This window comes from Euwallacea similis, chromosome 21, assembly GCF_039881205.1.
Source record: "Euwallacea similis isolate ESF13 chromosome 21, ESF131.1, whole genome shotgun sequence".
Classification (NCBI taxonomy): domain Eukaryota; kingdom Metazoa; phylum Arthropoda; class Insecta; order Coleoptera; family Curculionidae; genus Euwallacea; species Euwallacea similis.
This window is the reverse complement of record NC_089629.1, coordinates 3,542,470-3,566,013: the sequence shown is the minus strand read 5'-3', so window position 1 is coordinate 3,566,013 and position 23,544 is coordinate 3,542,470. Positions and strand designations below refer to the sequence as shown.

The 23,544-nt window shown below is 33.1% G+C and overlaps 9 protein-coding genes across 14 annotated transcripts; 5 read left to right on the top strand and 4 right to left on the bottom strand.

The window, feature by feature from the left end:
- The first annotated feature begins 151 nt into the window (after positions 1-151).
- LOC136415872 (ubiquitin-protein ligase E3C) lies at positions 152-4,132 on the top strand. The gene is made up of 15 exons (XM_066400731.1): positions 152-348; positions 405-535; positions 593-778; positions 838-1,042; positions 1,092-1,412; positions 1,466-1,760; positions 1,811-1,995; positions 2,049-2,167; positions 2,224-2,428; positions 2,486-2,725; positions 2,781-3,025; positions 3,079-3,285; positions 3,341-3,596; positions 3,648-3,778; positions 3,836-4,132. Exons 1-15 carry the CDS (start codon positions 345-347, stop codon positions 4,001-4,003), a joined length of 2,898 nt encoding a protein of 965 aa, XP_066256828.1. The 5' UTR covers positions 152-344; the 3' UTR covers positions 4,004-4,132.
- Positions 4,133-4,304: 172 nt separating this feature from the next.
- LOC136415951 (UPF0389 protein CG9231) lies at positions 4,305-5,653 on the bottom strand. Its single transcript, XM_066400878.1, has 2 exons — positions 5,499-5,653; positions 4,305-5,003 (listed from the first exon to the last, which is right to left on the bottom strand). The coding sequence occupies exon 2, from the start codon at positions 4,998-5,000 to the stop codon at positions 4,605-4,607; it is 396 nt and encodes a 131-aa protein (XP_066256975.1). The 5' UTR covers positions 5,001-5,003; positions 5,499-5,653; the 3' UTR covers positions 4,305-4,604.
- Positions 5,654-6,169: 516 nt separating this feature from the next.
- Positions 6,170-7,165, top strand: RpLP1 (Ribosomal protein LP1). Its single transcript, XM_066400880.1, has 2 exons — positions 6,170-6,346; positions 6,817-7,165. The coding sequence occupies exons 1-2, from the start codon at positions 6,275-6,277 to the stop codon at positions 7,081-7,083; spliced, it is 339 nt and encodes a 112-aa protein (XP_066256977.1). The 5' UTR covers positions 6,170-6,274; the 3' UTR covers positions 7,084-7,165.
- Positions 7,166-7,257: 92 nt separating this feature from the next.
- On the top strand, positions 7,258-8,480 carry spn-B (spindle B). The gene is made up of 4 exons (XM_066400873.1): positions 7,258-7,417; positions 7,487-7,801; positions 7,852-8,201; positions 8,258-8,480. The coding sequence occupies exons 1-4, from the start codon at positions 7,363-7,365 to the stop codon at positions 8,453-8,455; spliced, it is 918 nt and encodes a 305-aa protein (XP_066256970.1). The 5' UTR covers positions 7,258-7,362; the 3' UTR covers positions 8,456-8,480.
- Positions 8,055-9,046, bottom strand: mRpS14 (mitochondrial ribosomal protein S14). Its single transcript, XM_066400879.1, has 2 exons — positions 8,906-9,046; positions 8,055-8,851 (listed from the first exon to the last, which is right to left on the bottom strand). The coding sequence occupies exons 1-2, from the start codon at positions 8,957-8,959 to the stop codon at positions 8,528-8,530; spliced, it is 378 nt and encodes a 125-aa protein (XP_066256976.1). The 5' UTR covers positions 8,960-9,046; the 3' UTR covers positions 8,055-8,527.
- A 1,771-nt stretch (positions 9,047-10,817) lies between these two features.
- Positions 10,818-14,590, bottom strand: TMS1 (serine incorporator TMS1). 4 transcript variants are annotated; one of them, XM_066400869.1, is made up of 9 exons: positions 14,420-14,590; positions 13,953-14,117; positions 13,717-13,892; positions 13,363-13,657; positions 13,116-13,305; positions 12,869-13,045; positions 12,476-12,514; positions 11,936-12,098; positions 10,818-11,398 (listed from the first exon to the last, which is right to left on the bottom strand). In XM_066400869.1, exons 1-9 carry the CDS (start codon positions 14,453-14,455, stop codon positions 11,263-11,265), a joined length of 1,377 nt encoding a protein of 458 aa, XP_066256966.1. In that variant the 5' UTR covers positions 14,456-14,590; the 3' UTR covers positions 10,818-11,262. The 4 variants fall into 4 exon arrangements, with proteins under 4 accessions (XP_066256966.1, XP_066256968.1, XP_066256967.1 ...); XM_066400870.1 differs by having other exon boundaries at positions 10,820-11,398; positions 11,936-12,077; positions 14,420-14,587; XM_066400871.1 differs by lacking the exon at positions 12,476-12,514 and having other exon boundaries at positions 10,819-11,398; positions 14,420-14,587.
- A 215-nt stretch (positions 14,591-14,805) lies between these two features.
- Positions 14,806-17,184, top strand: Bmcp (uncoupling protein Bmcp mitochondrial). Of its 3 annotated transcripts, none has more exons than XM_066400876.1 (7): positions 14,806-14,937; positions 15,119-15,275; positions 15,608-15,755; positions 16,159-16,438; positions 16,499-16,617; positions 16,707-16,767; positions 16,832-17,184. In XM_066400876.1, exons 2-7 carry the CDS (start codon positions 15,197-15,199, stop codon positions 17,039-17,041), a joined length of 897 nt encoding a protein of 298 aa, XP_066256973.1. In that variant the 5' UTR covers positions 14,806-14,937; positions 15,119-15,196; the 3' UTR covers positions 17,042-17,184. The 3 variants fall into 3 exon arrangements, with proteins under 3 accessions (XP_066256973.1, XP_066256974.1, XP_066256972.1); XM_066400877.1 differs by having other exon boundaries at positions 14,822-14,972; XM_066400875.1 differs by having other exon boundaries at positions 14,822-14,972; positions 15,060-15,275.
- Positions 17,034-18,565, bottom strand: EMC5 (ER membrane protein complex subunit 5). The gene is made up of 4 exons (XM_066400881.1): positions 18,481-18,565; positions 18,211-18,380; positions 17,876-17,928; positions 17,034-17,804 (listed from the first exon to the last, which is right to left on the bottom strand). Exons 2-4 carry the CDS (start codon positions 18,284-18,286, stop codon positions 17,628-17,630), a joined length of 306 nt encoding a protein of 101 aa, XP_066256978.1. The 5' UTR covers positions 18,287-18,380; positions 18,481-18,565; the 3' UTR covers positions 17,034-17,627.
- Positions 18,566-19,057: 492 nt separating this feature from the next.
- On the top strand, positions 19,058-23,382 carry LOC136415862 (ankyrin-3). The gene is made up of 9 exons (XM_066400720.1): positions 19,058-19,654; positions 19,862-20,067; positions 20,169-20,335; positions 20,404-20,516; positions 20,600-20,751; positions 21,111-21,348; positions 21,510-21,842; positions 22,287-22,390; positions 22,449-23,382. The coding sequence occupies exons 2-9, from the start codon at positions 19,891-19,893 to the stop codon at positions 23,211-23,213; spliced, it is 2,049 nt and encodes a 682-aa protein (XP_066256817.1). The 5' UTR covers positions 19,058-19,654; positions 19,862-19,890; the 3' UTR covers positions 23,214-23,382.
- Positions 23,383-23,544: the final 162 nt, after the last annotated feature.

Genomic DNA, 23,544 nt, shown 5'->3' with positions numbered 1-23,544 from the left:
TTGTCATCATATCAGTATAGCCGCTTATTATATAGGATGTTTCAGATTAAAATCTGACGTTTATATTTTTATTTGACCTTTTATTGTCATAACAAACGGATATTAAGAATTTTTTATAATTATTTCCAATTCTCTTTATATTTCAGTAATTTGTTGGTGATTTTGTCGTTTTATATAAAGGAAACATTTAGTTTGCAGTCTGTATAAATTATAGTTATAGCTTTTTAGTTGCCATTGTGGTGTAGTAAAAAAAGTAAATCGCTAAGACCTACATAAATCAGATATATCCATTACAATTATTAGGATTAAAAACAAATTGGGGCCCCCCTTTGATCTTCTCAAAAATGGGTAAAACACATCAGTCAACCTTGGTTTGAGTATACTGATTCAGAAATAAATTTTAGCTTTTAAGTTGCGTTACAGTTTTGAAGGCAACTTGAAGACAAAGCCAGAGCAAAATTTATCTGGGGCTAGTACGAAGTTATCCAGGGATCTACTAATTCAGAAAACTCATGAGGAACGACGTAAAAGGCAGGTATGTAAGTGTAGGATTGTAAGGTCTTTTAGTGTTCTTTTTTTTTTTGTATTGAAGGAACAAAGGCTAAAATTACAGAGTGCCGAACTTTTGCAATCACATATCCGCAGTTACCTAGTGAGAAAGCATGTGAAAGATTACCAAAGGCAGGAATATGTCGCGTCAGAAAATCTTTTGAGTATTGAGGATAAATTGAAAAGGCTTTTGTTCTTTTATCACCCAAGAAAAGATTTTGATAAATTTGTAAGTTGGTCTCTCAAGAAATCAATAAGTGGGAAATAATATTTTAAAATAATTTGCAGAGCAAATTATCACAACAATTGCTTGATCATAAAGCAGAATTTCTCAAACTAATAAATTCAAATTCTCAGACTTGTTGGACTGTTAAAAGGCTACTTGTTTTATGTTTGAAACATTGCTCCCAAAATGAAAACCAAAACCTAATGCTTCAAGTTATCAACATATTTAATGACAATAATGGAATTGTATTTTATCTAATTAGAAAAGGTAGTGAAATATGCTAAATTTGAATTTGTAATAGTAGCAAGTTTTTCAGGTTATTTTGGGTACCTTCGAATATTACTTGATTCAGCATCAGGAATGGTACTCTCATTAATACTGCACCTCATTCACAGGCCTTTTAAATTTTTAAATGAATTTGGCCCATCACAAGATTTGGTTTTCTCAGAATTTTGCAATCATTTCTTGAAACCCCCCCTGACCTATAATGTAAAGGTTTATCTTATTCCATATTTTAAAACAAAAATGGACTCTTCTTTTTATGATAAATTAATAAGATATTTAAATAGTATTTATTATCTTATTCAGAGCAATAGCTTGTTTTATTGTATGCTGGCACTCGAACCTGCAGATTATGGTAAGTGTTAATCCACTGACTTAGCATCCAAATGATTGAAACTATTATTTTAGAACCTGGCTATGACAGCATCCATGTATTTTCCTTACTTAGCAAAGACTTGCACTCTTTAAAGCCCTCATTAGATCTCAGTGATGATAGCGACTATGAGGATGATGAAGATGTTGAAATGTCTGAAGAAGAAGTCTTATTATCACATTATCTTAACATACTTAACAATTCAAATGAAGTAAGAAAACTGTTGAATTTTTTAGAAAACAACTGCGACGACGAATTAGTACTGACAGCATTTGTGAATTTTGCTCAAAATTTGCTTCTTGTATATAAGGATTCAATTAGAAAATATTTGTAAGTTTGGTGGAGGATATTTTGCAAAAGAATCAAATATTGTTTTGCAGGTTACTGTATAAATTGGGATTAAATAGTATCTTTTTAAAGAAACTTTGGTCATCAATGTCTAAGAAGCACTATTCAGAACTTCAGATAAATGGAGCTTTGTTGGTTTCATGGAGGGACTGTCATACAAAACTTTCAGTGTTCTGTGATATGTTTACGTTCTACACTGAAACTTTAACTGATAAAGGTATATTAAAGCTCTGCCATGTAAGATTGACTTTAAAGTCTATTAAATTTTAGAAAATTCTGACACTAGTGAAACTTTTACTCAAGATGATTTACACACAATGTCGACGCTGCTAAAAAGCGTAGCCATTGATTTGGTGGAAATTGCCTTTCCTTTATGCAGAGCTAGTTCAGTATGTTAAAGAGAAATTAATAGCAAATAAAACCACATAATAGAATCGGATTTCAGGTAATTGTAACGCCGGAGATTATTCATTTGTACCGGTCTTGCTTGAGTTGCTTGAAAATGCTACACACTCTGGATATGAGAAGGCAGTTTTGTCCTGCAGGATTCTGGACAGCCAGAAAGATACCAATCTCACCAGATTTGGCAAAAAAGAATTATTTGTCTAAAAGGATTGTACCTTTTGGAGGCACCATATCTAATAGTGAAGGTCGTCATCACTGTGTAGTGTTATTTATTAAATTAATTAAGATTTTATCCCTTTCAGACGATGAACATTTGCCCCCTTTATCAACAATAGAACAGCGGTCTTTGGCGGTTTTACAAGAGTTACCTTTTCTAATTATTTTCAATACGCGAGTTCAGTTGCTCAGAGATTTCTGTCGATTTAGTTTAGGTGAAAATGAATACCAGCGAATGCATCACGAGTTAACCCATGATAATTCGGTGGTAATCAGAAGAAACTACTTGTATGAAGATGCTTTTGAGAAAATTTCTACTAAAAGCGGTAAAATTAGAAATTCGTACTATCGACCTAACATGTTTTAAATTACATATTTCAGAATCAGATTTAAAGCACAGAGTTCGGATTCAGTTTATAAATAATGTGGGTTTGGAAGAGGCGGGAATTGATGGGGGAGGTATTTTTAAAGAGTTTATAAACGAGGTTTTGAAGACGGCCTTTGATCCAAACAGAGGATTCTTTTTAATGACAGGCGATAATGCTCTTTATCCCAACCCTAATGTCCATCTTATAGTTGAAAACTATACGGAACACTATAAATTTATAGGGCGTTTAGTTGGAAAGGTATTTTATGCAAGACAAATAATGTTCAAAAAATTTAAGTTATATTATTTTAGGCTATATTTGAAAACATCTTAGTAGACCTTCCTTTAGCAGAATTTTTCTTAGCTAAATTATTAGTAGACAGGGCCAGCACCTGTTACCTCAAGTCATTAGACCCAGTACTCTACAGAAACTTATTGTATCTCCGAGACTATACCGGTGACGTCAGTGATTTAGGTTTAGATTTTTCCACTGTTAACAACGATCTAGGAGAAACCAGGGTATACATTTCATTTGTTTATATTTACCAGTTTCCGATATTTTTTTGATTATTAGGTAATGGACCTAAAACCGAACGGTAGAGAGATTTCGGTGACAAACGAAAATAGATTAGAATACATTCAAAGACTGGCGGATTTGAAGCTAAATGTTCAATTGAAGAAGCAGTGTGCAGCATTTCGAGAAGGGTTAAACAGTGTGGTGCCGCTTTTATGGCTTAAATTGTTCAATCACAAAGAACTTCAAGTCATTATTGGCGGAGATACGCAAGAAGTTGATCTCGGTGATATGAGAGCACATACTGTTTATTCCGGTAATACTTTATACGTTCATAATATGATGCTTATCATGTTTGGATTTCTAGGTGATTTTACAGCAGATCATCCTACAATACTCTTATTTTGGAAAATTCTATACAGTTTTAATGATATACAAAAGAGACAGCTTTTAAAGTTTGTGACCAGTTGTTCGCGGCCACCGCTCTTAGGATTTAAGGTACTTTTTTCTCTACTTTTTCATTTGTGAACATGAAAAAATGTGTTTTTTTTTAAGGAATTAAATCCTCCCTTCTGCATACAATCGTCTGGAGTTGACAATCGTATGCCTACAGCCAGTACGTGTTTGAATCTTTTGAAAATACCGATTATTAAGGAAGAGGAGGTACTTTGCTCAAAACTGTTAGCAGCTATAGAGCAACAGGCTGGTTTCGAACTATCTTGAAGTGTTTTTGTGATAAAACTGTTGTTATTTAATTGCATATGTAATAAGGTTATTTCTTTTCATCATAGGGAATAAGTACATTGGCAGAGAGTATGTTAAATGTGTATCAAATTTAAGCATTTTTTATGCATATTGTGTGTTGTGTTGTTCATTATGGGTTTAGTGACATTAATTAAATCATATTACAACAAGCATTTTATCTTATTTAATAATAATTAGGATTCCATAGTGTGCTGGTTGATGACCAAGGATGGACCAATCTTCGATAGGGGGATTGATCTGCAAACGGTTGAAACAAACATTGGACAAAAAAACAATTTTGTATTGGTAGTAATTTAGGTGGCAGTACAAGAGATGCTAGAAATCAGTAAAAAACAATGCTACTTCCACTTTTATATTGTTGGTAGATGTGGAGAATTATGAGAGGCTAATACTAGTCATTATTGCCACACTTCACTCCAATTTACCAATTTTCGGTCTTTTTTATTATTTACAATTATTTAAAAAAGCCACATTCCTTTGCTAATTTATTGACTATATATAATCACAAATAACATGCATCTTAAAAGAAATATGCAAAATTGACCTCTTTTAAGTAATTTCACTTGCTGGCTGCTTCCTTAGATTTTTCAAAATCCTCCTTTACTTTTGAGTGCCAATCCAGATTCATCTTCTGTACGCTGTTACCAGCCTCAGCATCTTTCTTACCAAGGTAGATCATAAGAACACATCCTAAAACTGTGGCTACCATCATATAATTTGCAATTTTAATTCTCATTCGATTCCTAGCTCTTTCCATTACACTTTGAGACACAAAATCTGGCACTTCTTCTAGAGTTTTGAATTTGCCCGTCCATACCAAAAAGCGTTTTTCTAAGTTGTCTACTTTGTGACTTGATGTTAACTTGTCTGTGCCTGAGCTATTGTGTCTTATTATGGGTGTGTTTTGAAGCCATCTCTGGACTGGAAGCAGTTTTTGAAATATGGAATAACCCATAACCTGCATTATGACAAATTGGGTATTTTTTGTTAGTGTGTATGTTATGATTATACGGTATAAGTTTAATATTACTTAACATGTTGACTGTGAATTACATATTACATATTCATTTGTAAGTCTGTAAATTTGGCACTGAGATCTAGGTAAACCCTAATATGTGAGTATTTAAATAAAAGGCGAATTTATGGGATTTTGTGTAACATGGTGATATTTAATTATGCACACTTCCAGAGAATACTAGAATTTATTCATAGAAAATAAAATATAACAAGACTAATTTACAGTGACAATCAACATGTTAAATGAATCTCTAAAAGGAATAAAAGTAAGAAGAGTATAGTACCTATCACAAAAGTCAAATTCTTAATCTGGAGCAATTATATAAAAAAAAGAAAAAAATTTAAGACTGAGTACTCAGAATCTCACATAATGAATAAACTTTTACGAGAATTACGAGTTTGAAATGAAAAAGGAAAAACTTGAAAAAAATCTTACCTAATCGCTGCTAAAATGGCCTAAATATTTCAATATTTAATTAGGGATTATAAAAAAACTAAAAACTCTTCATTACAAAAAAAACCATAATCTCAAACAAAAGTCAAAAACTGCAAAATTTCAAAATTTGTCTTTACTGTTCTAACACATGTTAATAATCAACTCCTATGCATATTGAAATGCGGCAATGTTGTAGATTGTAAAACATGTCATTTTTTTCTATATTTAATTGCGTGAGATATATACTTTTAAATGAACAGACCGGGCTTGTTCACGCGTTAACACAAAGTGGTAGCACATTCAATAAAATTTGTTTTTTTGTAAAATGATAATGTTTTTCTGCCAAACTTAAATTTTAGAATTTAATTTTTAATGTCTATCTCTGTCCGCATTATAATTTTTTTATCGTCATAGACAGTTGAATTATAAAAAAAAAACAATTTGAATGTATTTTATTACATATCATTTGAGATAAAAATACTCAATTTGGATAATATAAATAGCAAATTTTTGAAGTCCCCACAATTCCCAGATATAGTAGGAGAAAATAGAGACCCTCTGTTCCCTCCCCAGTGTTGCCATATTTTGTGAGACCTACCTTTCAATTAAAAATTATTACCATAAGATGTCTCTCGGTTGACTTCAAAGCATGACATAAGACATAACCGTACTTTTTGACTCCACTTTTCTTTTCAAGCTTGTAAGTCCGTGTGTTTGTTCTCTTTGAGCTAAGGCCTTTTTTTCGGCGACTTACACACAAATTTTATTATAAAAAAATGACGTCAAACGCTGAATTAGCTTGCGTATACTCTGCTCTCATTCTGGCTGACGACGACATTGCAGTTACTGTAAGTTAAACCATATATTTTATATTAAATAATAATTCCCGCATTTATGCGGGAGAATCTGAAAAATAATCATGCCATATCCTCTTTAAACAACACCATCACTGCCCAAATTTAATGTATCCCTTTTAAGAAAGCTCCGATATTTTTTGTTTTGTTTGTATTCTGTTCTGCAAAAGTTTTTAAATCGATAAAAATATGGTTTTTACTTTTCATCCATACCATTCTGTAAAATGTTTGATATTAAAACATAATCCCTAAATAGGTTTCAGAGAGCTTACTAAGGGGCTGTAAATTTATAAATAAGTAAAAAGGAAATATAGCAGAATTCATAATTGGTCCCATCGTTTCATTTAATATAACTCCAAAGGATCTTGTTCCTTTTGTCCAGCATGTCATTGAAAATCATTGAACTCTCCTCAGAATGAAGATATTTTATTTAGTAAGAATAAATAAATAAATTTTATTTTCAGGGGGAAAAAATTCAAACTATCCTCAAGGCTGCCAATGTTGATGTAGAACCCTACTGGCCAGGTTTGTTCTCCAAAGCTTTGGAAGGAGTCAATATTAAAGAACTAATCACGAATATTGGCTCTGGAGCGGGAGCTGTTCCCGCAGCTGGTGCTCCCGCTGTAGGAGGTGCTGCGCCAGCTGCAGCTGCTGCCGCTCCTGAGAAAAAGAAAGACTCTGAGCCAGAAGAAGAATCCGATGAAGATATGGGACTTGGCTTCTTCGATTAGTTCATGTAGTAACATTCATGAACATAATAAATTATGTTCATGAATGTTATTTGTATTATTAGTAATACAGTTTTCTTAACAATTTTGTCATTATTTGTTTTTATTGAAAACCCTAATGAAACGTCCGTTTTTGTAAAGAAATAGAATACTGATTGATTGATTTGACCAGCAATCCAAATCAGAAAAGTAAGATTGAACATAACCTGAAAAATTTGCTTAAGATTGGGCAGCAGAAGTTTCACAGACGTTTTTCAGTTGTGATTTTTGTGTATTAGCCAAATGGAACATATTAAAAATTTATTAGGACTAGATGCATATAGCGCTCTTTTAAATGGTAAGACTAGTCAGTATACTTGTTCTTGGTTTATTGTTACAAATAATTATTTTCCATGTAATACTACAGAAAACATTAAGACCATCAATAAATTCATAATGGCCAACCCCAAGTCACTTCAACAAATTACTGGTGCCTCTGCTGAAACAGTAAAAGAGATGTTTTCTATCGTAAGTGAAGAGATTATAAAAGGGAAATTTTCTTCGGCTTATGATATAGAACCAAAAGTACGCATAAGCACTGGTTGTGAAAAGCTGGATAAAATGCTGTTAGGGGGCATTCCCACAACTGGAATATCTGAACTGTATGGTTGTAGTGGGGTAGGCAAAACACAGTTTTGTTTGCAATTATCCTTACAACACCAGTTACTGAATATTAGCAGGAGTAGGTATCAAACGTAAAGAAATTTAATTAAAAAAATTAATAAATTACAGCTGAGGTGGTTTATATATGCAGTGAAGATATTTTCCCCTCAAAAAGAATGAAGCAACTCACTAATGAACTTGGCAAAAAGTTCAAAGTTGACCCAAATTTTGAGGATCACATTTTTATTAAACATATAGCAGACTTTCAGGAATTACAGAAATGCCTTTCAGTTGATTTACCAAAACTTTTATCAATAACAAATGTAGGGCTCATTATAATTGACTCTATAGCAGGAATATTCAGGAGTAGTAATGATAACCCTGATTATGTGGCTCGAAGTAATGATTTAATGGAAATATGCACTGCCTTGACTGAGTTACAAGATCAATATAATTGTGCCATATTTATGGTTAACCAGGTGATAATAAATCTTAAGATTATTTTTATTCTTTAAATTATCTGCATATTTTTAAGGTAACTGACAATGTAGTACTTGAAACACATGAACCATGCTTAGGTCTATCTTGGGCAAACAACATTACTCACAGATTCTGCTTAAGCAGGATAAGTAACAATTTAGAGAGAAAATTCACAGTAATTTTCTCCCCTGAATTATCTCCAATATCATCAAAGATACTCCTTACTGTTAAAGGACTAACAGATGCTCAATAAAATTATTTTAAATATCTTTTTTAAATTAATATCATTTATTTATATACAAAAACTATCAATACTACACTAAAACTACCACATAGCTCTTTGTATACCAGCCAATTTATTATAGTCGGCAAGGTGTCTAAAAACAATTCGACTAAGTCTCCAGCCCGGCACTGTACCTCTAGGCCTAGATGTTATAACACAACGGCGCGTCATGTGGCTTTTTATTGAATCTCTCGGGAGAGCCGCTATATCAGCAGTTGCTATTTCCTGAAGTTCTGGAGGTAAAATATTATTCTTTCTGAGGGAATTGATTCGCAGTCTGGTGGGGGCATATTCTACTACCGCCTTTCTTCTCTTAACGTCCCTAATCATCCAACGGTTGACCCATTTGTGTCTCACTTGTTGGAGCTGAAATATCCACTATTACTCTTCCTATGCCATATTTTCCCAGGATATACTTACAGTTTGGGTTGTATGACTAAAGAGTAAGTTTGAGAGGTTTCTCGTAAAATTCATTATTTTAAATTATAGCTTAATATAAACGAGAAAATTGAATATAGAAGTTTCCTTAGTTTTAATTATAACGTCATAACCTAACTCCCCTTTCACAAATCCCAGTATACCTTATAACTTCCCTATTGACTTTAAGCGAATCTGAAAATGTGGCAACCTTGAGAATGATGAAATTAGACGCCATTTTATTGCATATTTAATTCTAGAAACTTCTTGAAGTTCTTACTGTAAAATACCAGATTGTCAAGAAGTTTTCTTCATTAGAAAACTACTTACAATATTCTTCTTTTTATTTTAAATTTGAACAGAACGAAAATTTCGTGATAAATACTTTTGGAAAACAAATACAATAATTTCCGTTATAAAAGTTTATATTTGAATACATATAAGTACATACTATAGTATATTATTAAGAAATTTTGTGATTAAAATTGCATTTGATGTCACTGCCTTCGCGAAGACAACATTTTTCTTTAAAAAAATTTCATAATATGCACTTCGCCCCAAAATTTGGTCTTCGCAAAATTAGTGGCTTAGAGTTTGCACCAAAAATAATTAGTAAAAATCGAATGCATCGATTTCGACAAGATTGGGTTTCGCAGTAGACGTACGATACAACTTTAATTTGCCGCAGCCAAACTTTGAATCAGACAATTTCAGTTTCTTGGACCCGAAAATGAAAGTTATCCGATTCGAGTTTTGAGCGCGACATATCAAAGTTGTATCGTACGCCTATATAGGGTGTTTCAAAGCATGCCACATATTTTATATACAGGGTGTATCAGAAATAAGTACGTTAATTTTAACTGGTGGTAGAACTCTTCAAGGACAACAACTTTTCTTAATACTTTTTTCGATCATCTCTCATTATCAAGATAAAATTAAAAATAGTTTTAGACAAACTTCACTACTCGGCACTGACCTAGTCGACTGAGCGACAAACACATTCCAAAAACAACCACAAAAAAGGTTTGCAAGTTTTTGTACCTATGACGAATTCTTAATATCTGAAATGTTTACGATTATTGGTGATTCATTTTTTAAATTGTAATACAAAATTTATTTATAAAGTAAGTTCATATCGTCAAGTAGAATTTCATGTTAATAAAAAAAGGACACATTAAGCAAATACAATAAATTTTCGACTTACTTTATTCATAAAAGGTGCTCAAAATAACTACCATTATTTTCAAAACAACACTGCAACCGCATACAGGTATCAGCAGATCAATCTCCGATCCATTTTTCTGGAAAATAATGTTAATTCAACAAGCATCATTGGCGTGTCATGCATTTCAAGAAGAGAAATGTAAGAATGAAAAAGTGGTTTTCGAGGAAAATGGTACATAGAAAAAATGTTGTCCTTAACGAGATCTACCACCAGTAAAACTTAACGTACTTATTTCTGATACACCCTGTATATACATATCTTATATATATCCATATAGCGTAGATTACTTGAAAATTGATATAGCGCTCTCTACAAGCCACTATACCAAGCATTCTTTTGTAGTTTCCTGTGGCGCCATCTTGAGATGACTAGCCACACCGATCATTGTGGGATAGAAAGAATCTGCCTTTATTTAACAGCTAGTGGTATATGTGGTGTCTAGGTGGCGCCACCAGCCAGCACAAAATAAAGTAACGTCACAAATATGACAGACTGACACACTGTGATTGGAATATTTTTATCCGCCAATTTTTTAATCGTTCATGCGCGCTTAATTTAGGGGAGGGGTTCAAACAAATAGTGTGAGAGCTTTTTTTATTAGAACTTGTTTTCTTTAATTTCCGATGATGGAAATTGAAATAAAAACTCATATTTAAAGTTAATAATATGTATATGTATAGGTATCAATTCGCTGACTAACATCAGTATCACAAACATTTTTACAACTAAAATCTACAAGCTCAGACTAATACTTAACACGAAATCAAATTATTCCTCTCCAATAAAACATTAAAGTTGCAACAACAAAGACTAGTGTAAGGCATAAGTAAATTGAAGTGTTCATAAATTCTTTGCTGTCTGAAGAAAATTACGTTTTAAATACAGTAAGAACTCCAAAATCAGATAACAGTCAATTCTAGAAATACATTGTAAGTAATAATGAGTATTTCTATGGATTATATTTTGAAGATAAAATGCATTTATGCATCAGAGATGGGTTTTTTCTTAATTGGTAATTGAAATTATTATTATCGCTCAGAAATTGTTATATTACTTCAAAAATACTCTTAAATTTCCTTAAAAAATAATTTAGCATTCTAAATGTTTTTGCAAATATTAATTTGATAAAACTACTTTAAAATTCCCTGTCTCGAAGGATTACTGGGGCTATCAAAGTCCAACCATATAAAGCCAAACATAACCAACTTGATATTTCCTTCACCCACATGGAAGCGACGTTGTAATGGATTTCCCTAATGTTGGAATTGGGGCTAAAAGTTTATTAATGTATTAAGACTTGAACATTTCGCCACAACATGAAATACAACGAATCGAACTTCGAATAAAATACTAAAAGTATCTATTCACTGAGCGAACAAATGCTAAACGAATCCGAACAAAGATATTCGTTTAAAGCTCGTTCAGTCAAAAAAAAAGATGAGGATAGTCGACGTCAAAAATTTACTAAAATCGAAATCAATATAAGACAATTTGTATTTAGTCCGAAACTACAAATGCATAATGAATCCGATCAATGAAGAAAATCTTTTGATATTATCTCCTTAGGAGTGAACGACAACGAAGGTGAATCGAACATAAAATTCCCATTTAATTCCCTTTCGTTTAATCATACTCATACAATGAAAAAATTTAAATTCCTTGTTTCGAGTTTGAAGTTCGTTTGGCGTTTATTCACTCAGTGAACATACACCTTAATTTAGATAGGCAATGAAACCGTAGGATTTGAAAAAACGGTCGAACAAATCCAAAGCGAACTAACCACTTTAATAATACTAATTTTGACTTACTTATACCAGTTGGTCAACGTCATCATAACATAAAGAGTGGCTAGTGCAAACATAACATGGAAGAAACTCCAGCTGTAGGCCACAGAATCGTCTTCATTATCCCAGACTTTCTTCCCATCTCCACTTTCGCCTCCATCGTTACCTGTGATAGGAGTATAGGTACCTTCACGTTTAAAAAATAAACAAAATAGGTTAAGGAAATAATTTAAAGCTAAAGAGGAACCAAGGCATTATGGTGACTGATGTAATAGACATTTTTTTATCATTCACTATCACAACAAAGGAGGACCTTTTCATTTAATTGTTCTAAGATAGACTAAATTTGAAATACGTAGTGTTAAAGGAGCGAGACTTTAACATGCCTTTGCTGTATACAATGATTTTTAAAATTTGATTTTTTCCTCTCTGTAAAAAGTTGTCTACAAGTTTGTGTTTGTTTTTTTTTTGGAAAATATGGTATAATTGATCAAAAAATTATAAATAAAAAGATCCCGTTAATGTAAAGTATATATTAAAACTAAAGGTCCATATATAACGTACCTTCATTGACGACTAGATTGTCCGATCCAGATCCCCTTACTACACAAAAAAGACAATATTAAAAACTTATGTTAAAACGTCAGAAACCATTAATAATCTATGGCAACCAATATCTCACAAATCTTACAACATATTTGAACAACAGGTACAACATTAAGTTGACTGTTATAATTCGAAATATTATTATATTTCAAATTAAATGTAAACATTCACAAGATAGAGTGTGTATTAAATTTATATTTGCACATACATTAATAACAAACTGTAATCAAACTCACTACATAATGCCATGGCTCTAAGCAGCTACAATTCCCCCCCCCCCCCCCCCCCCCCATACTAAGAAGCAAGAAAAGAAATTGAAAGCCACAAAGCAGAAAATGATCTAATATTTACCTGCTCCATTGTCATGAGTCAACATATTTTCAGACATGGTTAATTTTGACGATTTGCTAGCAGACCTTAAAGAGGAGTACAAGACGCAGCACATCCATATTATAAGGCCGATGATATCGAAATCGCTGCTGCTCGACTTGTCACCAAATATTCCCCACAAGCCCGGGTTACATTTCTCTGAAAATCAATAAAGTTTCCTCAGCTTTGGAAATTACAAATTGGTCAAAAAACTTAAAAAAAAACCCACTTGGTGAATTGGAAACTGCAGACCAAGTGAGGTAAGTAACATACAGGGTGACCACTGAAGATTGCAATAACCCAGATCTAGGTAATTTTTCTTGAACTGTTGGTAGTACTGACAGCACGCTGACAATAATAGAGAAGATCAAGTTTATGGAAATAAAGAATTTATTTAAATCACAGGATGACTCATCAGACTAAAAAATGAAAACAATTTAGTGGTTTTCTTTTTTATATAAACAAACAAAACTTACCCTGGTGAAAAACACAAATAACAAGACAATTCCTGTTAGACTCAATGTGTAACATAAGAATGTGATACTGAGCAGAGCATAATACCATCCTTTTGACTCTGTTTCCTCATAATTTCCCACCCATGCTTCAGCCCAAGAATGAGCAAAATCAATAATTAATATCAACTGGATGAGAATGAAAAGAAATCCTCCTATTATGCCAAACCACATCCAAGTGATCCCAAAGGAGCCTTTTGGTATGAAAAAGGCGCCAATTATACCTCCAATTACAAGTAGATATTTTATTCCCCAAAAGCTAAAATTTACTTTCTGCTTAAATAAATATTGTCAGTAAAAATGTTTGATAACTGTTACCCATTTTGAATCCCAGCACGTGGGTCTCTAGATGATTTTACGCCAATCATCATTAGAGCAAACAATGCAAAGAAGCATGTTAAAATGAAACAAATTCTATAAACTGCCAAATACCCTACTGCGTCATCACAGTCAAAAGTAACTGATGAGCTTGAACTATTTTTACAAAACGGAACCTAAGGAGAAATAATGTAACATTGTATTTACATACTTTTAATAATGCTATACTAACAAACCTTTTCTAATGCATCTTGCAACCCCGGTGCCAAAGTAATACAAGCTGCTATAGTTCCAAGGAGTAACAACAGTGCATACATGATTCGAGATGAAGTAGAGTTCTTGCATGATGGGCAAGCTGAGAAGCAGAGGGAGCAAGCTGTACTTCCACAGCAACAGGCCAACTTTTAAAAATAATTATTTAAATAACATATCATATTGTAGCAGGCCTATAGTAGTAAAACAAATGAAAACATTAAAAACAACATCAAGAAAATTCATTTTTTTTATAATGAATCTGGGTTTTTATAAAATACAAGAGCTTGCAGCTAATCTCATACCTCAACCTAGATTAATCTATATATAAGTCATAGCCACTGGAGCATTCCTAAATTTTAAATATCACATGTTTATTTTTAGTTATACTAATATTGAGCCACAACAAGGGAAGAATAATCATTATAGGTATTTACTTATAACATCTTACCTGAGCTGCAGAACAAAGGCCTAGAACTGCACCCATATTTTATTAGCAAATCACTACTTGATAATGGGTTCTTTAGGTAATGCAATTTTAGAAGCACGACTTTAGTAGATCTTGAATATATGGGTTTTTATATATGATTTTCAGTAGAAAAGCTCGAAGATCCAATGTTTTTGTGAGTTTTAAAATTAAAACAATTCAAGATACATCAAACATGCCAAAATGGCCGCAAACGTCAGGTTAATTAAAAGAATGACAATAGAAAAAAATTAGTTGACAAATGATGGTATTGACATTGATGTCTGAGAGTTTAGAATTTGTTCAAAGTAAGTGTCTAATTGAAAAGACCTTAATTTAATTTTATTAGAAAAATAATAAGTGTCACTTAACGTCAACGCCACGTGCCTTGTGACGTCATTTCAAATTGCGATTGCGACACCTACGATAGGAGCAACAAAAATTTGATTTGATATAAACAACAAATTTGGATATCGGACACCGCTTTGCGCAAAGCTTATTCGGTATGTAGATAGCAAGAAAAACCCACGTAAAAAAGGTAATAAGTGATAAATGTAATATAAAATCGATAGTAGTTTATCACGAAATATAGATTTCAGAGCAGAATTGTGTTAAATAGTTGTAGTTCTGCAAATTCCTGCTGAGCTATAAAAACAGAAAAACATAAAAGCGTTTCATTTCCAGTAGAGAAACACTACAAATCATCCTGAAAAGAGGCTTGAAGTGACCTTTTAAATTGTTCAAATTTCCATATTTAATTCAATGGTCAAAAGTGGAATGGGAGATAGAGATTGGCGACCTTTTGTTTATGGAGGCCTCGCAAGCTGCATAGCTGAATTTGGTGAATATACTATTTTCTTACATATATAGTTAATAATTAATTTTACTTAATTTAAAAATTGTTCATAAATATTTCTCTGTATATCAATTAGAGGAGGTATAAAAGTTTGCACCTTTTACAATGCATGTGTCATGCAGATGTTAATTCAGTGATTCTTAATTGTTACATTTTTGGAGATTTGCCATAAGTTTTAAGATAAAACACATTTCAAAAGGAATACATTTTGCAACATTTTAAAAGCATTAAATTGAAAGAAGAAAATACCTTCTGGCATCTAACTTGTTTGCCCATCTTTTGATTTTATACCTTTTATTCCTCATTATTTGTGGTAGGTACGTTTCCAATTGATACAACCAAAACTCGATTACAAATCCAAGGCCAGAAAATTGACAAAAAGCATTCAACATTAAGGTATAATGGGATGGTAGATTGCTTCCTTAAAATTGCAAAACAAGAAGGATTTCCGTCTTTATATTCAGGGTAAGGCTTTATGCGCAAAACACCCTCTATAATTTTTTTATAGTCTAAAGAATATTGTAGATGTAGTTTTGAAAATTCAGTTGTTGAAAAAAGCTATGTAAATCAATAAATACCTCATAGGCAAGTATAATGTCATTGCCCTACAATGTTAAGGTCATATGTACATATATCTCCCTTTAATTTTTTATATGAGTAGAGAATCTTCTGAACTTTAAGGTGAGAAAAGCGACACATTTTCTCATCCAAGAGTTTGATAAGAAACTACAAAAGGTTTTAATCTAGTAGTTTTTTTTCGTAGATACAAACCTGATTGAAATTTCCTAATAAGGGTGTATAGCCCTTAAGCGGTATGTACGTAATTGTCTCATTTTAACCGTGATGTCTGTTTCTCGACACGTTTCAGTATTTGGCCAGCAGTATTACGTCAGGCGACTTATGGAACTATTAAGTTCGGAACCTACTATTCTTTAAAAAGTATAATACTGGAACATAACAAGGGGAAGGAGAGCGTGAGCATTAACATTATCTGTGCCGTGATTGCCGGGGCCTTTTCAAGCGCCATTGCCAATCCTACTGATGTCCTTAAGGTCCGCATGCAAGTGCGGGGAACCACAAGGAATGTGGGTTTAGTTAATTGTTTTAAAGATGTTTATACTCACGAGGGAATCTCAGGGTTGTGGAGAGTGAGTGGACGATGTCTACGATTTAAGATTTCTAATAAGATTATTTATTTACGGTTTTAGGGTGTAAATCCGACGGCACAGAGAGCAGCAGTGATCGCGGCTGTTGAATTGCCAGTGTATGATTGTTGTAAAAGCTATCTTATGAATGTGCTTGGTGATAATGCCTCTAACCACTTTCTGTAAGTATATTTTGCACCCCAGTGGAAACTGCCATAAATTACGCAAATAAATACTGAAAGTGGTGTTTTTATTTTATCACATTTTTCAGATCTAGTCTTTTTGCCAGTGTAGGAAGTGCTATAGCTTCAACACCAATTGATGTTGTAAGGGCAAGTATTAATAAGCGGGGATAGCGTAAAATAAGCGTGTGTTAATAAAATTGTTTTTTCTCAGACGCGTCTAATGAACCAGAGAAAACTGAAAAAAGCAGGAGTTGCTGTATCCTACAGAATCTATGAAGGGACACTTGATTGTTTTGTTCAAACTTTTAAGCACGAAGGTTTTTGGGCCTTTTATAAAGGATTTGTGCCCACATTATTTAGAATGGGACCTTGGAATATTATATTCTTTGTGACTTATGAGCAATTGAAAGCCATTTACTAGTTGTTTCATATTTTGACACTCTAATATCCACCGAAAGTATTGCTATAAGTATCTGCACATTTGACGAGTTTATTTATTTATTTTTAGCTCTAATATGTATATAATGTGTGTATTAAAGTTAGTAAATAAATATTTAAATTGTGCATTTATGAGTTTATATATACAGGGTGTTTTGTATAAAAAGAACATCCTAAAAAGCGTGGAAATTTTAATTCACCATAATATCAAGAATTACCATTGGCATCTATTTTAAAACCTTCTTAATTTCAAATTCAGTTAGAAGCATACCATTATTAAATCCACTAATAAACCAACAAATGAATCTATTGCAAACAAAATGTTTAAAAATTGACGGTACTATATATTTATTTCTTTGTTATGAATAAATAATTAATTTCCTTAAGAGATATAGTAGAGAACACAGTAGAGTAACAAATAAAACTCCTCGATCATCAAAAATATGCTGCAAACAACTGGTGGCGAATTTTTCTGCATATTTCTAATCATCCACATGTCACAAAGCTGTAAGTTATATTTTTGTAAATTACAAATTAACCTATAAATTGAAATGATAATGATGAAATAATTAGCCTGCTAATGACCTTCCCCTATGGGAAAACGTGTAGAAAGATGGAATATTTCTGAAAGTGTCCCATGACTTATTATCTAAATCTGCTGATGCTTTTATTTCCTTAAAATCACCTGCGACATTGAGCACCCCATACATAATTACAAAGAAACTTGCTATTGTTTGGATGATTATCTGAAATAGATTTTCAAATTGTTTAGGTCTCTGACAGTATAGGATGATTCTTTTGCTTATACAATACTTACATCTAGAGGTAGTTGTTTGAAATCTAATTCATTCAGTCTCAAGTAAGATCGATCTTAAAAAAAAAAGATAATTAGATAAAAAACAAAAACTTTAGCATTGATGGACTGATGTCATAGGTGTATTAAAAAAATACTGGTCAAGACTGCTCTCAAAAGCTCTGTAAACCTGACTTGAATGTCGTAACTTAATTCATTATTTACAGGGGAAATTTGATGAGCTGATGCCTACTTTCCTCCTTCTTTTATTTCCTTTTATTCCCATCTTTTCCAGGCTATACGCATGTATGCATAATTTTTTTTGATATACCCTTTACATTATAATACTAAATACTTACGTTGGGCTGCAGAATAGGCAGAGTGAAATATTGATACAAATCCAATAATTAAAACAAGTTTATGAAAAGTTGCCATAATATTTAGGCGATCTGAATGTTGAGAGAAAAATTTAAGTTCAAGGAAATATGAACTCAATGTAAATTGATTGGAATTGGTCTCACAGTCCAAGCTGAAAACAAATTTAATACAGCTGTAATGGAACGGCATAAATGAGGTATATAAGGTGTTATATTTTATTTACTTCAAGATTTAGAAAAGAGGAACGTTACCTTTTAATGTGCAATACGAAGTAAATAGTTATCAGATTATCAAAGTAAACAATTTTTTATTTCAATTAAAAATTAGGTTTTTTAACCTCAAAAGATAACAACAAACACAGATGTCAGCATCAGCTGATGATGCCATAATCCAGGCCATGGAAAAGGAAGCATGAGTATGGATCACAGTACATTGGTTCATCCTAATCCCGAACTTATACTTGTAGTGCTGATTTGCTCGTGGCTTTTAGAAATTTGAATCATAAACGTTTACAATGCTTGCCTATTACATTTTTTTAGCTATTGCTAAATGCTATAAAGGGTATCCGGAAATCTCGTGTAATTACGAGATGTTTGTAAATTGTGGCATAGAACTGAAATGGCTCCGATAGATTAACGAAAAATAAAAGGCAAATCCGTAATTTATAAGATACAGTCTGTCAATAACGAAGCGTTTACAACTTCACGTTTAAGTGACACTTTTTCCACGGACATACATATGTATTACGGAAAGGTAATTTGTTCTGGAATGGTCGCTATCGGGATCAAACCTACGCAAGCTAAAAATCTCGTGCTAAACGTTGTCTTGGTTAGATCATTTTTTCGCCTTCTTTGTCAAAGTCTGCCATCCTAAAGAGTTCCAAGTTCCCAAAGAAAAAGTTCTGTTTGGAACTTGGAATTGGAAATTTCGATTTGCGGATTTGCGTTACCGTCCTTGGATTTTCGTGATTGCGATTGCGTGACTTCTTCGGTCGTTTTGCGTCAATCAATCGTTGAATTGCGGAGTGCGGGGGGCTATAGGGAGTAGACGTTAGTATTTACGTAAATGTAATTAAATTATTTTTTATCATGAAGATATGAAAATTTTCCATACCAACAACGTGCGGTTCTGCTTTTGTCTAACACGATAGTTCTGGCTTTGCTTTGTCTTCCCTTCAAAACCTAAGATCTTTCTTTGTTTCATCAACTTTTTATTAATAACTAGTAGCAACAGTTGATTAAGGAGTTACTCGGACCCTTAGGCAGAACCTTCTATCCTGTGGTCCTATGGTACTTGCTGAAGTACTAGGTAAAGTTTCTACGATATCCTACCGACTACTGGAATCTGGAACAATTAATTAGCTTTTGTTTTCATTTTGGTCAGTGTTGCTGACATCCAGGTGTCCTAGCTAATTCCTGTGCTCAAGTAAGCAATTGCTGTGCCACCATTTATTCATTAGTTTAAAACTGGATTTACAGTGCTGTTAAGATAATTCATTTCTCAGCAAGTTAACATAAGGCATGACTTCTTCCGAGTCTGAGATACATTACAGACACAAAATTTTACATTTTTTTTTACAAATAATAAACTTCAAATCAAACCTTATACCAGAACCAATGGCTTATTTTCCAGAAACATGGAATCTATTATCCTTTTTTGAAATGGGAGGTTCTGTCAGTCAAGTTTTCCAGTCTGGAAGTGCCTTGCTGACTAACGGACATGGACATAAGGTGTCAGAGTCAACTAGGCAAAAAATACAAACCATTTTTGATGCCCTTACTGCAAATCCAAAGATAGGTGTTCAGAGATTAGAAGGATTGTTTCTTCAAATTCCCAAAGTAAGTCATGTTTCAATCAATTCAATTATTTTCTTATACATTTCTTTGCATCTACTGGGATTAACTTCTGGTAAATTAATCTAGACATTTAAATCTTGCAGAATGAAAATATTTTAGCAATTCATGATGAGAGTGGTTATAATCTCTTACAAAAGTGTGTAGGAGCAAACAATGTAGATCTAGTCAGATGGTTGCTAGCCAGACACAGTGCAGCTGATGTAAATAGGTTTCCTTGTAGTTTACCTCTTCACATTGCTTGTTTAAAAGGGTATGTTAATATTTTTATTGAAACTTCTATTTGTGGATGCTCATAGTAATGTGTTAATTTTATTTCAGTCATGAAGAGTGTGTAGAACTTCTTCTTAAACATGGGGCAAAAATTGATGTTGAAGCCAGAATGTGCTGGCCAGGACCTCACAGCAGTAACTGTGAGGAAAGAGGGAAATTCTGTAAGTGTGTACTTGTACTTGACATCTGATGAGTGGTTGTAAGTTTTTTTTTTAACATTGAGGAAAGCCTTTTTAATTCTTAGGTACTTCGCTACAACAAGAAGAAAATTGTATGGAGAGGGAATCCCGGGATAATAGACCACCTAGCAAATTGCAATCAGCCATCTATTATGCGCTAGATGGTGACCAAGTCAATACTTTAATAATGTTGGCACAAAGAACTGAAGATCCATGGGTAGGTATGTTAATAACCCTGTTAAAAAGACGTTCTAATAATATTTTATGTACTTTACTTAACAAACTTGAATTTGGTATTATGCACACTTTTAAAAGAGAGATTTAAGACATTTGAGATAATTGTGCTCCTCCCCTTCTCCAGTTCGCCTTTTTGGCCAGAAAAAGCCATGTTAATTTTTCTTAACTTACTAAAAAAAATACCTTCCATTATTATTAACTGCCATTTTAGCATTGTCTTGAAATCAAATAGCTCGAAATATTGTACACTGACGCAAAAATCTCATATACCGCCTTTCTACTAGAATAACTCTGCCTTTACTCAAGAAAAACAAATAACTTGATTTCTTTTTGAAATAGAATGGCATCTTTCGGACACGCAAACCACTACTTCATGCCGCTTGTGAGCGAAAAGCGTGGAATTGTACCGAATACTTAGTTCAGGAAAGAACAGAGGAAATTCATATTTTGAAGGATGAATATTACCCTATTCACTACGCGGCCTCAAACGATCTCAAATTTCTAGAATTGCTTATAGATGCTGGAGCAGATACCACAGTAAGGACTTGTACTCAGCAGATGACATTGTTGCATGTTGGTAAGTAATAAAGTTTAAATTTGTGTTTTTCTAGAGGCAACTTGTATTATATATATATATACTTATATTGTTCAGTAATTTGTAGTATTAGCTTTAGCATATTGCTTTAGTTTGATTTTGACACTTCAACCCTTCTTCATGAGACATTACTATTCTTTTAGTACTACTGGTGGCCCATAAATCAGCCGAAGACACCATAGCAACTATTCGACTCTTGCTGGAAAACGGCTGCAAAGAATTAATAAATGTCCCTGATAGTTTAGGCAATACTCCACTTCACGCCCTCATAGTCAGGTATGCATTGGAGGAAGCCCAATATGGCTACGACAAGTGGAACAAATGGGACGTGCTCCATTTGGTACGGTATTTAATTCAGTCAGGGGCGAAGCATTCCATTAACCACACCGGCAACTCCGCGGTGGCCTGCGTTTTGAGGCATGTGAGGGATTGGGACGTGTGCTATGAGTTGCTTAACATGTTGCTTCATGAAGGCGGTAAGAAATCAATAATATTTTCGTAAATTTAAATAGCAAGTTTATTTATTCAACTACCGTATTAGTATTTTTTACCTTGATTAGTATTTTCACGTAGTGTGTGGTTGTAGATTTTCTCTCTCTCTCTATGTATATATATACAATGTATAAGGCTTTGTTTATTAATCTTCCTCTTACGTACATAAGTGAGTAAACTATTTAGAATATCGACGATCACGTGTGGGAAAGTATTACTTTCTGCATTCATCAGGAAAATAACTTTTACGGTAATATAGAAATTTCGTATATATATATACAGGATTTTTATTTGGCTTTTACCTGGCAACAGTTTGATATAGAAAAAATCCCAAAATTTTTGCATTTATTATTTTTTGATATCTGTTTTAATTAAAATATAAACAGAAACCCTGTACATTTTAAGCCAGCAAGTTGTATGATTTTTAGGCAATCCAAACGAGGTGGGCCGCGATGGATCAGTGCCTTTAATGGTCTGCCTAGTTCCTTTGATCAACAAAGATCCCTTACATCACTTCACTCATAATATGAAGGTAATCTTGAACGAATTCTTACTCACATATTTTTCCAAGAATTTCGTTTTTTTTCCAGGTGTGCTACTTGAATTGTATTCGCATCCTCCTAGAATATGGTGCAAATCCCAACTGTAGTTACCGCGCGAATCTCACCCCCTTACACGTGCTGGTGTTCACAGTATCAGAAAATATTACTTTAAACTGTGATGTGCAAAAGCAAATAAACTTCGAATTCATCAAAAATTTACTCATTCTGCTCTTGACTCACGAACTTGATCCGAATGTAAGAGTCAGCGCAAGGACGCAACATATTCTTCAGTCGTGCATGGATATGATTCAGAACGTTCGGGACTGTAAAGACATTCATTACGTGTATGATTTAACTCTTACTCTAATCCAATACGGTGCCAATCCGGATTTGATATTGAGCATGTCCGAAGCAATAAAAAACCACTGTATCCACCCTCAGAGTGTCTGGAAAAATAAGATGAACTACATCCTGTACTATTACATAATGTTAATATCTCGAAAGGAGAATCTTATAACTGATCCCAACATGTTGTTTTCGAAAATAATTATGTTATTGTACTTTGTTATGCAACATAAGCCCTTGTTCGAATGTTTAAGGATACTGCATACTCAACAGTTGAGTTTGGTGCCGGGGAAAATGACCGAACCTTTGACGTATATCATCAGAGATTTGTATAGTAGGCCGAGATCTTTGAAACAAATATGTAGAGTTAAAATACATAATTGCCTGAACCGTCGACCGGGATTGTATATTAATAAGCTGAATTTACCGAATCAGTTGAAGGAATACGTTTTAAATTTCGATCCTTAAAACGTTTGATTTGAGGAGTTTTCTTTTTCGGCTGACTCGAGTACGGGTAAATTAAAGGAAACAAGATAATGAAAGAATTGTTAAATACTGAACTGTTAATGTTATTGTTATATAATTTTTTATACTTGTGATATTTAATATAAAGTGTATACTTTATGTATATATGGAACACTTGTTTTATTTTAGTGGTAAGAGACGTTCAAGTTGTTGAGCAAGCATGTGCAGTGTACTCGAAACTGACTTTCCGTGTGCTGGGGTTTTAGAAACTTCAAGGATAGTTTTCGCGCTAAATAAAACGAGAAAACAGTTTATTTTAGCCCTTTTTATTAAA

Bases quoted from the DNA above. Each gene is read 5' to 3' on its own strand.
- EMC5 (XM_066400881.1), bottom strand. From the start codon at position 18,286: ATGGCAACTTTTCATAAACTTGTTTTAATTATTGGATTTGTATCAATA. The intron at 17,929-18,210 runs GTAAGTATTTAG...TTTTTTTTTAAG, and splicing joins TGCCTATTCTGCAGCCCAAC to ATCGATCTTACTTGAGACTG. The intron at 17,805-17,875 runs GTAAGTATTGTA...AATCTATTTCAG, and splicing joins TCAAACAACTACCTCTAGAT to ATAATCATCCAAACAATAGC.
- Bmcp (XM_066400876.1), top strand. From the start codon at position 15,197: ATGGTCAAAAGTGGAATGGGAGATAGAGATTGGCGACCTTTTGTTTAT. The intron at 15,276-15,607 runs GTGAATATACTA...TATTTGTGGTAG, and splicing joins AAGCTGCATAGCTGAATTTG to GTACGTTTCCAATTGATACA. The intron at 16,439-16,498 runs GTGAGTGGACGA...TTACGGTTTTAG, and splicing joins GAATCTCAGGGTTGTGGAGA to GGTGTAAATCCGACGGCACA.
- spn-B (XM_066400873.1), top strand. From the start codon at position 7,363: ATGGAACATATTAAAAATTTATTAGGACTAGATGCATATAGCGCTCTT. The intron at 7,418-7,486 runs GTAAGACTAGTC...GTAATACTACAG, and splicing joins ATATAGCGCTCTTTTAAATG to AAAACATTAAGACCATCAAT. The intron at 8,202-8,257 runs GTGATAATAAAT...CATATTTTTAAG, and splicing joins CCATATTTATGGTTAACCAG to GTAACTGACAATGTAGTACT.
- LOC136415872 (XM_066400731.1), top strand. The intron at 1,413-1,465 runs GTAAGTGTTAAT...CTATTATTTTAG, and splicing joins ACTCGAACCTGCAGATTATG to AACCTGGCTATGACAGCATC. The intron at 3,779-3,835 runs GTACTTTTTTCT...TTTTTTTTTAAG, and splicing joins CACCGCTCTTAGGATTTAAG to GAATTAAATCCTCCCTTCTG.
- RpLP1 (XM_066400880.1), top strand. From the start codon at position 6,275: ATGACGTCAAACGCTGAATTAGCTTGCGTATACTCTGCTCTCATTCTG. The intron at 6,347-6,816 runs GTAAGTTAAACC...TTTTATTTTCAG, and splicing joins ACGACGACATTGCAGTTACT to GGGGAAAAAATTCAAACTAT.
- LOC136415862 (XM_066400720.1), top strand. From the start codon at position 19,891: ATGGGAGGTTCTGTCAGTCAAGTTTTCCAGTCTGGAAGTGCCTTGCTG. The intron at 20,752-21,110 runs GTAGGTATGTTA...TTTTTGAAATAG, and splicing joins AAAGAACTGAAGATCCATGG to AATGGCATCTTTCGGACACG. The intron at 21,349-21,509 runs GTAAGTAATAAA...CTATTCTTTTAG, and splicing joins GATGACATTGTTGCATGTTG to TACTACTGGTGGCCCATAAA.
- mRpS14 (XM_066400879.1), bottom strand. From the start codon at position 8,959: ATGAATTTTACGAGAAACCTCTCAAACTTACTCTTTAGTCATACAACC. The intron at 8,852-8,905 runs GTAAGTATATCC...TGGATATTTCAG, and splicing joins TTAGTCATACAACCCAAACT to CTCCAACAAGTGAGACACAA.
- TMS1 (XM_066400869.1), bottom strand. From the start codon at position 14,455: ATGGGTGCAGTTCTAGGCCTTTGTTCTGCAGCTCAG. The intron at 13,306-13,362 runs GTAAGTTTTGTT...TTCATTTTTTAG, and splicing joins TATTTGTGTTTTTCACCAGG to TCTGATGAGTCATCCTGTGA. The intron at 13,046-13,115 runs GTGGGTTTTTTT...ATTGATTTTCAG, and splicing joins TGCAGTTTCCAATTCACCAA to AGAAATGTAACCCGGGCTTG.
- LOC136415951 (XM_066400878.1), bottom strand. From the start codon at position 5,000: ATGGGTTATTCCATATTTCAAAAACTGCTTCCAGTCCAGAGATGGCTT.